Source organism: Mustela nivalis (genome assembly GCF_964662115.1).
Source record: "Mustela nivalis genome assembly, chromosome: 10".
In the NCBI taxonomy this organism is placed as follows: domain Eukaryota; kingdom Metazoa; phylum Chordata; class Mammalia; order Carnivora; family Mustelidae; genus Mustela; species Mustela nivalis.
The window spans coordinates 104,985,853-104,999,489 of record NC_139029.1 but is presented as its reverse complement, the minus strand read 5'-3'; the positions used below and the strand labels follow the sequence as shown (position 1 = coordinate 104,999,489).

The 13,637-nt window shown below is 52.1% G+C and overlaps 1 protein-coding gene and 1 long non-coding RNA gene across 2 annotated transcripts in view; one reads left to right on the top strand and one right to left on the bottom strand.

Moving 5' to 3' along the window:
• Window positions 1-12,723, top strand: part of KCNC4 (potassium voltage-gated channel subfamily C member 4) — a 35,996-nt gene extending 23,273 nt beyond the window's left edge. Inside the window, exon 4 of the mRNA XM_082687478.1 lies at window positions 12,091-12,723. Coding sequence (XP_082543604.1) covers window positions 12,091-12,116 — 26 coding nt within the window. The 3' untranslated portion in view covers window positions 12,117-12,723. The remainder of the gene's footprint in view (window positions 1-12,090) is intronic.
• On the bottom strand, window positions 2,648-6,362 carry LOC309842761. Its single transcript, XR_014299759.1, has 2 exons — window positions 5,984-6,362; window positions 2,648-2,826 (listed from the first exon to the last, which is right to left on the bottom strand). It is a non-coding gene; the product is annotated as an uncharacterized lncRNA (long non-coding RNA).
• Window positions 12,724-13,637: the final 914 nt, after the last annotated feature.

The window sequence follows — 13,637 nt, the reverse complement described above, 5'->3', positions numbered from 1 at the left end:
CCTGCTTGTTTCTGTGGGGGAAGGGCTCCTCCCTGCAATTGTGCTAATTCTATATGGGCCAAGGCCCTGGGGATGCCCAAGGCGCGGTGACGACTGGGTAACTGAGACCAACAGGGGAGTGACAGCACATCTGGGACTACTGAGGGGTGGGGAATGACCAAATCCTGGGCCCAGAGAAGATGGGGGTCGTGGTAGGTAGTGGCGACACACGGCCCCTCCTGAGGGTTTCCCCACTCACTTACGTTGGGGCACCTGCGGGGCTGACTCCCAGGCGTGCAGCTTCACGCTCAGCTGTCACCGTCTTGAAATCACAGCAGAGGAGGCTCTGCGTGTTCATTTGGCACTGGCCTCTGGAAGCCACGCAGCCACATCTGGGGACATGTGTCCATCCACCTCACCCTCTTACTCCAGGCAGAAGCCCAGGGGGCCTCAGTTCAACGTCTGGATTCAAAGCTCGCCACATGCTAGCTGGGTAACTTGGGGGCGGCTCACGGAGCCTCCATTTCCTGGCCTGGAGAGAACGGGAATCACAACAGCCCCCATTTCAGACACCGTGAGTGTCCAGACCTGGCCTGGAGCCCTCGGTGTGCACATGACACACGATGGGTGCCCGGCAAGTTGTTAGTTCCCTCCTCACCCCTTGCTGTAGTTCCCAGGCCTTTGCCCACAGACTTCTGAGCTCTCCTCCATATCTGGTCACAGGGGGCAGGGGCGAGGGAGGCAGAGCCGAGGGGATGGAAGAAGTGAGGGGAAGCCTGCTCCTGAAGTGGGAGAGGAAATCGGGCTTGGAGCCGGAGCCAGCTGAGGCAAAATGATGGCAGGCAGCCAGTTGTCAATTAAAGATAAGATCTCCTCCGGCCATGGAGGGCGAGTGGGGGCTGCAGGGCCCCCCAGACCGGAGAAAGCCATTTGCAGCCAGGCTCGCCTCAGAGAAGCCTGGCCGGGCGATAATGGGCGGGGATGCACTGCTGGCTCTGTAATGATATTACGCATCAGGGCCCACGTCCAAAATGATTGTTTTCTTGTTGTGTTTTTTTGAGGATGAGTGGAACCATTTTATGGTCAGGGGCCAAGGGCCAGCAAACAGCCCAGGGGTACCAACTGCCAGGGTGGCCCTGGGGGCACCAGGGCCTGAGGGGACCAGGAGATGCAGCTGGAGTCCCTGGTGACCATCTGATGACAGACTTCTGGAGGGGAGAGGGGCTGCGTACAGGGGCGGAGAGTTCAGGGAGAGAACAGACAAGCCCTCTGCCTCACCTCACAGAAACAGCGGGCAGTGCGGTCAGGGAGAAAAGGCAGTGACTTCCTCAAAAAGCAGTGCCTGAGCCCAAATTACCAAGCTGGTCAAGAGAACAGGACACAGGTGTCCAAGACTGACATTGGGAGTCAGACAGACTCAGCTGTCTGGACTCAGGAGTCCTGGCTCCAGGACTTTATTTTATTGTTGTTAAAGATTTTTTTTTTTTTTTAATTTGACAGACAGAGATCACAAGTAGGCAGAGAGACAGGCAGAGAAAGGAGGAAGCAGGCTACCCGCCAGGCGGAGAGCACGATTCGGGGCTCGATCCCAGGACCCTGGGATCGTGACCTGAGCCGAAGGCAGAGGCTTTAACCCACTGAGCCACCCAGGTGCCCCTGGCTCCAGGACTTTAATTCAGACTCAGGAGTCCTGGCTTTGTAAATTCCTAGCTGTGTGACCTGAGGCAAGTTACTTAACCCCTGTGAACCTTTGTTTCCTCATCCATGGAGTGGGAGTAAGGAGAGTGCCCACCTTACCGAGCTGTTGGCAGCACTCAGGGAACTCGCCTCTAAGGCCGTGGGTGCAGTGCCCAGCACAGAACCGTTGCCCACAGATATTGGGGGCAAGGGGAGTGTTGTGGAACAACTTACCCCAGTACCCCTCCCCAGTTTGGTTTACAGCCTCTCCTTCCAACTAAGTGCTACAGATTAACCTCATTTCGGTAAAGCCCTTCTCTTTGTGTGGAGAAGGCAGAGTAGGGGTCATAACACCAGACAGCTAACACTTACAGGATGTTGGCCAATATATCCAATCCCTTAAATATGCATTCCAAGATTGGCATCCCCATTCTTGTTTCATGGAGAAAACTGCGGCACAGTACGTAGGTTCATTTCTCCAAGGTCACACAGCTGAGAAGTGGCAGAGCTGGGATTCGAACCCAAGCTGTCTGTTTCCATGAGTCCAAGGCTCCACTGCTTTTTAAAAGAAATGGGGCTTCTAAGTCAGAACCCCAAGGGTAGGTAGGGATTTGAGCTTTTAATGTTTTTCATTTCTTTCATCTCAATTGATTCTGATAACAAAGCTATTGTGTCCCCCCCCCCCCGCTTTTTAAAAATATTTTATTTATTTGACAGACGGAGATCATAAGTAGGCAGAGACAGGAGGAAGCAGACTCCCGCCGAGCAGAAAGCCCGATGTGGGGTTCGATCCCAGGACCCTGGAATCACGACTTGAGCCGAAAGCAGAGGCTTTAACCCACTGAGCCACCCAGGTGCCCCTGTTTTCCCCTTTTATAGATAACCGAGGACTGAGGAAGTGAGGGATCTGGTGGTACTCCTCCTCTCCCCCAACACACACACACATAAAAGGGAATGTCATTAATTAATTAGCATGACTCCCAACTCGGAATTGGTTCTTTCCTCTGCAATCCACTGAGTTTTATTGTCTGAGGCTTAGAAGGGGCTGACTGGGATGAGGTTGGATCTGGAGACCAAGTTACAGCAGGAGCGGCTCTGCCTGGAGAAGAAATGGGATTCCTATCCAAGGGGAAGCGGGTTTAGCTTATTTTCTGATCCCAGAGAACAGACCTAGGACCAAAAGATGGAAATGTTAGGAGGACAGATTGGGGTCAAATAAAGAAGAATCTGACTTTTTGTTTTCCTTGCTATTAATAAATTTCACGCACTGTATTAAAAGCACCCTGTACCAAATCAACAGGGAAGGAAGGCCCAGTCCCGCTCCCATAGTCCTATGCTCCTCCTTGGAGGTGACTCTGTTAATTGGTGACACTGGCAATTGGGTCCTTCCAGACCTTGAGAAAAAGGGAAGCTTTCTAACAACTGCCAAACCGGAATGGCCTGTCCTGTGGGTATGAGGTCCCCATCTCTGGAAGTGTCTGGAGAGATCCTGTGTGGTCATGTGCCAGGGTTCGTGGGAAGAATATCTGCTGGGCGTGGAAGGTTGAATTAGAAGACCTCTTCTGTTTCTCACATGTTCTGCCTGGGGGCTGGGGGGTGGCACCCCGCAACTCCGTAGTGGGGTAGGCAGGTCCGGAGCCCAAGTCTTCCTAACAGGACCCGGATGAACTCCTCTCCCAACATGATTTTCCTCCCAGTCCTTTACTCTGGTGGGGAACTCCCTGGTAGACTCTCTGTTTGCCTCTTTCCAGCCAATCATGGCTGCCTGCCAGGGCAGAGACTGGCATTTGTGGGGCATCTGAGCCGATGACTTGGTTGACACCCTGGGCTCGGGTTGACGATGTGTAGCCAGGCCCCACCCGTACAGCCTCCTGGGGCTCTGACAGCCTCGTCACCATGAGCACCTGCCTTCCTTGCCAGGCTCTGGGCCTTTGTGGGGTCGACACGATAGGTGGCCCATGAACTGGCCCAGTCACTTGGGGCTGTGGTCACCACACCTGAACCCCGGACAGCATTTCTCTAAAGGCTACAAGAGCTTCCAGGGACACTGGGCCTTGCTCTCTCCTGGGGAGCCTCAGCTGGGCCTGACCATAGCATCATGGGCCGAGGAGAGGGAGACAGGAGGAGAGCTTTTGGGTCTCCAGGTCAGAGGGTCAGAGGCCTTCTGCTATTGGTGCTGGAAGCTTCTCCTTTCCTCATGGGGCTGAGGAAACCAGCCTGTCACCCTACCCCCACCCTTACCCCCAGGCACCATATTTACCTGCCTTCAGGGCTATTCCCTAAGAGGCTCCCCAAACTGCAAGGGCTCTGCTTTTTGCTGAGTTAGGGTCTCTGCTTCCCTACCTCAGCAATTCCCAGTGTGGGGAGAAGGGGTGGTCAGAGGAGGTCCCTTCCTTTCTCTCTCTCTACTCACTCTCCCCTAGGTGACCTATCTTGTCCACACCTACGGTCTGAAACAGCTTCCAGCACCTGGCAACGGCCACGTTGGTAGGTCGGGCCCAGAACTCTCAACTCTATTTGTTCACTGGACAGACGGACAGACATACACTGAGCTTTTTCTCTATTCCCAGCCCATGTTGGGTGCACATCAGCAGCCCTCCCCTTCCTACTCTCCACACACCCTGCCTGCTCAGCCCCCCCCCCCCCCCGCCCACCCGACACTGGGCTCTGAGTTCACGGCTCTCCCCTCTGTGTGCTACCACAAACTCGCCACCTCCCCAGTCTGAGCCAGAAACTGGGGTGTCATTGTTAACCCTTCCCTCTTGAAGCTGAATTCACTCACTCACTCAGCACACATTAAATCTTTATTTACCAAAGGCCTATACCGCATCCTGGGGCACCGGCAGGGAACCAGGCCAGCAGGACCCCTGCCCTCAGGGAGCTCATGTTCCAGTGTCACGAAAGACCAGTAAAGATCTCTCCCACCCTCATGACAACCCCTTATGGTCCCATAGTTCCTCCCTCTGAAATACACCTCACAAGCCCTCCACCTCTCACTCTTCCTCGCTGGCTCCCAGCTGCCTTCCTATAAGCCGGTCTCCTTCCAGCAGCCAGATAGGGCTTCTTAAATGGGATAGGAGGATCCTGTCCCCGAGGCTTAAGCCCTCTGTGGCTTTCATGATCCTGCTGCATTTGAATAAAATCTGAACTCTGTCAAGGTAAGGGGGAGAGGAACCTCAAGGGCCTGTGGCTCCTCAGGCCCCTCCCAGCCTCTGCCCTGTCACCCAGGCCTCTCCCCTTTTAGCCGCTGAGCCTTTCTTACATGCACCATCTCTTCCAGCTTTAGTGGAATACTGTGCCCACCTTCTCAGACTCCTTTTGCCAGGCTGAGTTCTCATCCCTCTGCTCTGGCTTTAAATGTCACTTCTTAGTGGCCCCCTCCAGTGCCCTGTGCTGTCTCCTACCACTGTAGCAGGCTCCTTTTCTCCCAGGGGCTTAGCACGCTTTGGAACGACCTATTTGTCTGTTGCCTGCCTCCCTGTAAGTACCTGGGGCCCAGCACAGTGCTAGGGGCTCCATAAATATTATATGAATGAATGAACGGGCAGACCTGGCCAGGCCATGAGCAGCCGCCGAACTGCACACCCTCTCCTTTTCCTCCAAGCTGTTTCCAGCTGGCTTCTGCACCTCCCTTCTAGGGCATTCCTGGGAGTCCTTGGGGAGGAACGTGAAAGCTCTTCTCTTTACATTATGCATTTCCTGCCTGAGAAACTTGTCAGAATAATGAGGAGGGCTGAGAGAGAGGGAGGCTGAGAGGAGAGCTCTCAGAGCTCTTCCTGCTCTCCCTTCTGGAACTTGGCTTCCGCCAGCAGTTTGGGGAATTTGTGCAAACCCTCTCCCCCACCAGTGAGCTACCTGAGGGAGCTCATTCACCTTGGCTCCCCTGGGGAGGGGGGCACACCTTGCGTGGGAAGTGCTCCCCCTGGAATGGGGGAGTGAAGGAAGGAAGTGAGGGAGGCAGGAGGGATGAAGCCTTGATGAAGAAGGGAGAGACAAGGCTGGAGGGGACAGAGGTTGGGTGTGTGGAAGAGGGAAAGAACACGAGTTGCATGGGCCAGCATGGCCCTCAAGCCAGTCTGCCTCCCGGCATGTGCTCTTCCTGGAACTCTGAACCTCCTGGTCCAGCTCAGGTCTCTGGGTGGGACAGCAGTGTTCCTCTAGGGACATCCTGAGCCTTCAGCTCAAGAGCTTGGGGCCACTGGGGTATGACTACCCCTGAGGGGACCTCTGTAGGGACCAGAGCCTGGGATTCCTTAACCCGGGGGCAACTCCATTCCGAATATCCCTAGAGACCCCCTCACACCCCCCAACCCCTCCAGTTTCTCACCTGTAGGCCCCAGGTCCAAGGACAGTTGCTTGATCAAATGTTCAAATCATATAACCAAGAGAAACACACAAAAACAGGCTTTTCTCCATGCCCTCAGACCTCACCCAAGAGGGGCTCAGAGAGAAGGTGTCCCACTTGGCCCAGGCCCGGCCAGCTGCCCATTGGGAAAACCAAGGGTGAGCCCAGGAGGCCCAGGAGGCCCAGAGGAGCTGTTCCTGGACTAGCTGTTGCCATGGTGGCCCTCCCTTGGGGGGGCGGCTGCCAGGTTGCTATGGAGAGAGAGCTCCGTAGTCATTGCTGCCACCACTCTTAGTACGGAGAAGCTGCTACAGGATCCTCACCCTTCTTAGGCCACTAGATGGCCAGCCTGGGGGCCCGTGGACTAGAGGAGCTCACAGCACCAAAAAACAGGAGTCAGAACTAGCCGCCTTCCCAATATCCCAGCTGCATCCAACCTCATGCCTCAGGACCGTCTCCTCCCCTGAGGGACAACACTGTTTGTACTCCTGGCAGATCGATTAGGGACCTCATTTCTCTCAGGACACCCTTAGAGGTAGCAACCAGCTCCTGGGGAGTCTGGGGATAGGATAATTAGGGTAGGGGGTATGTAAGAAGGCCCCAGTGGTACCACTTTCCCTCTGGGCCTCAGTGTGTTGGACTGTGACTAGCTAATTTCTCTGGACAGAACTGGAAAATTGGTTTTTAGAATCCTCCATCTCTCTTCCTGGGTTTTTCTGTACCCTCAGTAAATGCCACCCCTTTATTTACATCTCAAACACACGCATTTCCTGGGGCCTTCTGTTCTCTTTGCCCTCTCTCTTCATGGTCTCATCTATGGATCAAAAAGTATCTTGTGCCAGTCATCTACACTCTAGTATAAATTAGGGTTCACACATATTTTATTTCCCAGGACGCAGGATTACTAAATTTCCTCTCAACTTATGGAGTAAGAGCCCCCTTCTCGATTATATGGAAGTCTGGAGAGTTCCAAGCAGGGTAGGTTTTTTTTTGTTTGTTTGTTGTTCGTTTTGATCAGAGAAGAAAGCAGGAGCTGCTTATGTGAATCAAATTAGAGACCAAGGTTCTACAAGGAGCTCTGGCTTCACTTTGACTAATAAAAGAGAAAATGGAGCACAAAAGTGAAATTAGAAGTGATATGCAGTAGAAGCTGCCTCTGTCCAGGAGATCTTCTCTCTCCTTTTTGTCCCCCTTCCATATTCCAGTGTTGAATCCTCTGCCTAGCAAACACTTATTCATCCCTCAAGGCCCACTCAACTGTCACCTTTTCGGAGAGCCATTCCTGGACTCTTCCTTTATACTTTCACAGTACCTTGTACACCCTCCCCCCGCCAGTGTAGTACTTAGCACTGGGATAGCTCATTTATGGGTGTTTCATTTATTAACGCTCTTATCTCCAGCCCCTGCTCAGTGCTGGGAGCTCCATGATGAATGCATGAGCAGACAGGGAATGAATTAGCTCCCCGCTGCTGACTTTCCTCATGCACACCTGTCATTCTAGCCCATGCCTGGTCTCAGAATTTGTCCAGAACAATTCCCTGGGATGCTGGGCCTCTCCCTCTTCTACCCGATCCCCGTGTGCCAACCAAGTCTCCCTTCCTGCCATCAGAGCCCCCAACCACAGCCCTGACTCCCCTCCACTTCCAGGCTCTGACCACCTGGGCCTTTCTCTCCTGGAGCTAATAGCTTCAGACTGGCTGTCACTGGAGTCTACCTAGGATGGCTAAGGGCTTACGTCCCGGGTTCTTCCCTTCTCCCTCTTCCACCTGCTCAGTCTTCACGAGAGTGTTCTTTTAGGAGCTTCTGGCCCTCTCCAACTCTCTGAGTGCCAATTTGGGCAAAATCCCTGCTGCAGGCATGGGCCATAGAGAGAGAGAGAGACTGGTGATGATTTTTCCCACAGGAGCCGGGGCCAGTCCCAGGTCATTGCTCGGCTTCAGTTTCCACATCTGTGAAATGGGAATTCAACCATCCTTACCTTCATCCAAGGGAGGCATGAAGGTTAATTGAGGAAGTGGGTAGAAGAGCCTTCTGGAATCCCTAGAGTACTACCTGAGGTGAAAGATTATCATTCCTCTGACCTTCTCTCAGGGGTTGGGGTGTTCCTCCAGAAGAGGAGAGCGGATGCCTCTGGAAATAGTAAGAGCTCACATTGAGTGGGTAACTGGCCATGTGTTGTTCTGAGCCTTCTGTGTGGATGAGTCCTCAGAGGAGACCCAGGAGATGAGGGCTTTTTTAATCACTTCCGTTAAGGAACCAAGGCACAGCAGTTAGCCTGACAGAGATCCCACAGACAGATTGCCTATGCCGATTTTGACCCCAACCCATTCCGCCTGGCTCTGGCCCCCACACCCCTGGCCACTGGCTCTGTGGCCACATGCAGCCACGGGTTCAAGCTGGCCCTCTCGGCTCTGCTGTCGTCCATTAACTCCCCACACCCAGAATTTTGCCCTCCCCCACGGCTTTGCTGCTTGTGACCTGTGTGACACCGGGTGAATGACTTAACCTCCCTGGAAGCTGTCCCCCTGACTGCGAAATGAGGCATCTCCTGGAGATTGCCCTGGGAGGATACACAGAGTGGAAGGCACAAAACAGCTAGCCAGACTCAGCCAGGCGGACGGTGCTCTGGGCATGTCCCCCATTTATACTTAGAAAGACAATCGGGAGAGTAGGGCTTGGCAGGCCTGACTAGAAACCCTCTTCCAGAAATCCTTGCTAGGGCCATTCACTGTGGGGTGACGGGATGAAGACCTTCCAGCATGATGCGGGGCCCTGGGTCGGAAATGCTCATGAGATGACCAGCTGGGGTGGCCATTTCCCTCTTGGCGACCCAGGAGGCCCCGTGTGCATCCATCCCAAGGCAGTGAGATGGCAGAGAGAAGCCCGCCAAGCTGCCTGCCCTCTCCCCTGTCCCCCAAGTCTTGTCCACACAAACCTGCAAGCTATGGGGAATGGGAGCCGAAGAGCAAGTAGGCAGGAGAAAGCGCTAGAGGAGAGGCAGAGAGAGCAGGGATCTTGGAGAAGGAGGGGGGAGCGAGAGGGAGGGGGAGGAAAAGGAGTGGGGGCAGAGAGGAAGGGTGGAGGATGGAGGAGTGGGAGGGGGAGCATAGCGGGAGGAGTGGGAAAATGCCAGGAGGGGAGGAGGGAGAAGCAGGAGGGACCAATCCCCGACTGTGGGACCTAAAATGAACTCAACAGGCTGGAAATAGAACAGCTGGGTAAACCCAAAACACTGTTTGGGTGTCTGCTGAGCAAGCACGTGAATGAACAGAACTGGGGGAGCAATTCGAGGAAGAAATAGATCATTTCATCTCAGAGGTAGGTCAGAACAGGAGGCCTTTATTCCAGCCCGCCCAGATTACTCAGGCTTCTTTTTCTGAGGGTGTTTTCTTTACGTAAGCATTATTTTTAACAGGCTGCCTTGCCGGTTGGGTTAGCCTGACGCCACCCCATCCTTGGCAAGTGGGAGGCTTCCAGTTACTCGGAGACCAAGACCGCTCCCGGATTTTTATTGTAACTGTGGACACGTCTGGCTTCAGGGGAAGAAATCTTAATCCGCTCTCGCTCTCCGAATGGAGGCTTAGGATTCTGAGCTGTGTCATGGGATACCACTTTCCCTTGTTAGAACAAAATCCACTTCTGGGATGGGGCAGGACTGGCTTGGGGGACCCTGTCTCTCTTAGCACCCCAGGGCTCTATGATGCCTTTTGGTGGCCTCACCTGATGCCAGCACATTTCACCCCAGGAGGGGCATTGCCCCCCAGGGCTCTGCCATGGGACTCTTGCCCTGGCTGTCAGTGGCACCCTAATCTCTGCTCCCCACCCCTGCCCCACCCCACCCCCATAGCGCTGTTCCATCTCCATCCACCCTTCCAGACCCTGGCACTCCTTCGCATCTAGGCTCCTAGGGCGACTCTTGGGTCTCAAAGGCCATTTGCTGACTCTCAGGGCCCTTGAGCCCCCTGAAGTTGCTGCCAAAGCTGTCCCACAGGAGAGATTCCTAGCTGTCCTCAGATGCCCTGGAGAGTAGTCTGGAAGTTGGGTTGGGCCAGCGCAGACTATGAAAATAGCTGGAGCCAGGTGACCGCTGGAGACTCCTTTCAGCCAGCCTGAGGAGTCCTCTTCACTCTGGGGCTTTTGCTCCATCATGGATTTCTCTGGAGTTCAGCTCAGCTCTCCTTGGGACGAACGTGGACAGGAACCGGGGAGCCAGAGCTCTAGCTTTGCAATTACCACTGGCTATGCTATCTTTGGCCACTTGCTTGCTGAGCAGCTGCCTTTGTCAAATTGGGGATGATGCTGCCCACCTTAGCAGGTTCTCCCAAGGCTCGAATAAGATCCCATGTCCTGGCTGCTTAGCCCGATACCTGACATATTTCATAAAGCTTAACTTCCTTCCTTCCTCTCTGTCTTCCTTCCTGGATGAACACTGAGGAACCTTTCAAAACTGAGCAGGTAGACTCCACTAGAGGATCTTTCGGGGGAGACCTAAATTGGAGAGAGAGAACACAGGCCATCCCACAGCCTCTCCAGGAGGTGCTGGGGATGGGGTGTTAGCCCCTGGGGGAGGATGAAGAGAGGAACGCTTAGGAGCCTGGGAGCTGGCACGTGTGGGTCCATTTCCCCAACTTCTGACTCTGTTTCCTCTGCTGCTCTGGTTTTCATCAGAAGGCATTCCCACGAAGCCCCTGTTGGAGATCAATTCATGGCAACAAGCTAGGAGGGAGTTTTATCTCTAAGAATTTTCCTGTTTCAACTGGGTGGTTAGTCCTGGACATGGGGACTTGGGGGCCCAAGTGGAAATGGGCCCCCAGTGTCCATTGCCTTCCCAAACTGGATGCTTAGAAACACATCAGCCATAAGGAAGCTAGCTGATTTAAGACTCTTTGACCACCCCCACCACCCCCACCGCATACACCACCAAGAGAGACACTGAATGTGGAGTCATCTTGAACTCTTCCCTTCCCTCCACTGCCTCTCCTCTTCCTCTGGGCTGCAGGCTCTTGGACTAGAGGCGGCTTGTTCTATGCACTTCATGTAGAACTAGAAGTAAAACAAATTAGCTTCCTCTTCTCTGACACTGATGTGCTGGGGGACCAAAGAGGGTGTTTCAGAAAATTCAGGAGTTCCTCTTGGTTCCTTGTACCATTTGTGACTCTTCCAGCTTTCCTTGTCCTTGTGTGAGCCTCCTCTCGTCGAGACAAGAGACCAGCATCTCCGAGAGGGCCCATCAAGTACTCTGAGCTTTTCAGTTGTAAAGGGCAAGAGAAATCAAAGCCACCTCTTATCTCCATCCAGACGATCGATAGCGATCGGGGCAACTGGTGGCTCGGTAGCTGAGTGCCTGACTTTTGATTTCCACTCGGGTCGTGATCTCAGGGTCTTGAGATTGACTCATGTGTTGGGCTCTGTGCTCAGCAGAAAGTCTGCTTGAGATTCTTTCCCTCTGCCCCTCCTCCTACTCCCTCTCTGTAAAATAAATAAATAATTCTTTCAAAAAAAAAATGCAAAACATAACCCAAGGCTGTGCCCTTGCTTGTCTCACTTGGCCAGTGCTGTGTTAATGCCAAGCTGAGATTCCTTTTACTTTGTACTCACCTGGCCCCAAAGGCTGCCAGGGTATCAGCTACTAAGCCATTAATCCATAAAAGCCATCTACACCCTTCCTTAGATCCCAGAAGGAATCTCAACTCTGTCCTGACCTCGGAAGCCACCTTGGCCTTTTCGTCAGTGCTTTCTTTGCTCTGAATCTGGGCATCACATCTGTAATTTGATGCCTAGGAAATATTTTTAGCTGCCAACCTTGATGCAGACGTCATCCCTATTCACCACAGGGGTATTGAGAGAGGAAAGAGTTGGAAGATTCCAACACCTTCTTGAAGGGTCTTCCTGAAAGACAAGTCTGGCCAGGTCCCTCTGTTTCTGAAAACCCTGCTGTGGTTCCCTGTCAGATAAAAGTGAGATGCCTGAGACCATCTAGCCGCTCAGGCCTCAGTCCCTGACCCTCCCTCCCCACACACCCAAGTAGCAGTGTTCTTCCAACTTGTACCCTGTCCTACTTTTGGTCACACTCTTCCCTTTCCTTACAGTGACCCCCACTCGCTCCACCTTGTGAAAACTACTCATCTTTGGTGAAGTCTTTCCTGATCCGCGCAGCCCACCAGCAGAACTCTGGGCCCTCACAGACCCTGAGACACCTTTATGAGAGCATTTCTTCACACTAGGTATTTACCTGGCCACCTTTTAGAGAGTCATAGCTCAGACTCACCTTTTCTGTACTTCCGCTAACTTGGCCAAGGGACCTATGTAGACACTAGGATAGTAAATATATTACGGAAAATTATCCAAAATTTAGATAAGGCCAGAAGGAAGACTGTATATACCTGCAATGTCATAGTGAAAATTTGTTTAATAGAGTTTGTTTAAGGACTTTTTAATTTTCTCGAACTGTTGCTATCAGCATAGGACTTTTGAACACTTGACATTTAAGTGTGAATGCCACAGGTTCAAATGACAATATTTAGGACACGTTGGGTCAAACAAAATGTATTATTAAACATTAATTTCTCCAGTTCAGTTTTACTTTTTAATGTGGCTACTGGAAAAATTTAAATCATATACATGGCTCGTGTTATAGATCTAGGGGACAGCGCTGTTGAAGAAGAGTGTTTCATTGTTTGACTTTGTCATTTGCCTTTACTAATAAAGACTCAGACTGTCAAGTTGCATGTTAACTTGTAGATTTTTAAAAAGATTTTATTATTTTATCTGACAAGCAGAGGTTGCAGAAGAGGGAGATGGAGAACTGATGCTGAGCAGGGAGCCTGATGCAGGACTCAATCCCAGAACCATGGGATCATGACCTGAGCCAAAGGCAGATGCTTAACTGACTGAGCCACACAGGTGCCCCTTAACTTGGAGATTTTTGTCTGGTAGGGATTTATTTATTTACTTATTTATTTTAAAAGATTTTATTTATTTATTTGACAGAGAGAGATCACAAGTAGGCAGAGAGGCAGGCAGAGAGAGACGAGGAAGCAGGCTCCCTGCCAAGCAGAGACTCCAATGCGGGGCTCAATCCCAGGACCCCGGGATCATGACCCGAGCCCAAGGCAGAGGCTTTAACCCACTGAGCCACCAGGCACCCCAGCAACATTTTTTTTATTGTGAAAAATTTTTTTATTGTTTATTTTTTATTATGTTTATTACATAACAGAATTTACTATATTTAAGTGTATCATTTAAGGACATTAAGTACATTCACATTTTTGTACCATCCGTCACCACCGTCCATCTCCAGAACTTTCCCACCATCCCTGTGCCCATTAAACAACAACACCCTCCTTTCCCTTCTCTCCCAGCCCCTGACAACCACTGTTCTGCTGTCTGTCTCTATGAGCTTGACTACTGTACGGACCTCACGGAAGTGGAATCGTGCAGTGTTCGTCCTTTGGTAATTGGCTTAGCATCATGTCTGGTGTGCGTGTCACGTGTTTTTTTATCCAGTCATGCATTAGTGAATATTTGGGTTGTTTCCATGTTTTGCCTGTTGTGAATAATGGGTCTACAGATATTTCCTTGAGATCAACTTTCAGTTCTTCTGGGTATATACCTAGAAGTGGAATTGCTGGATCGT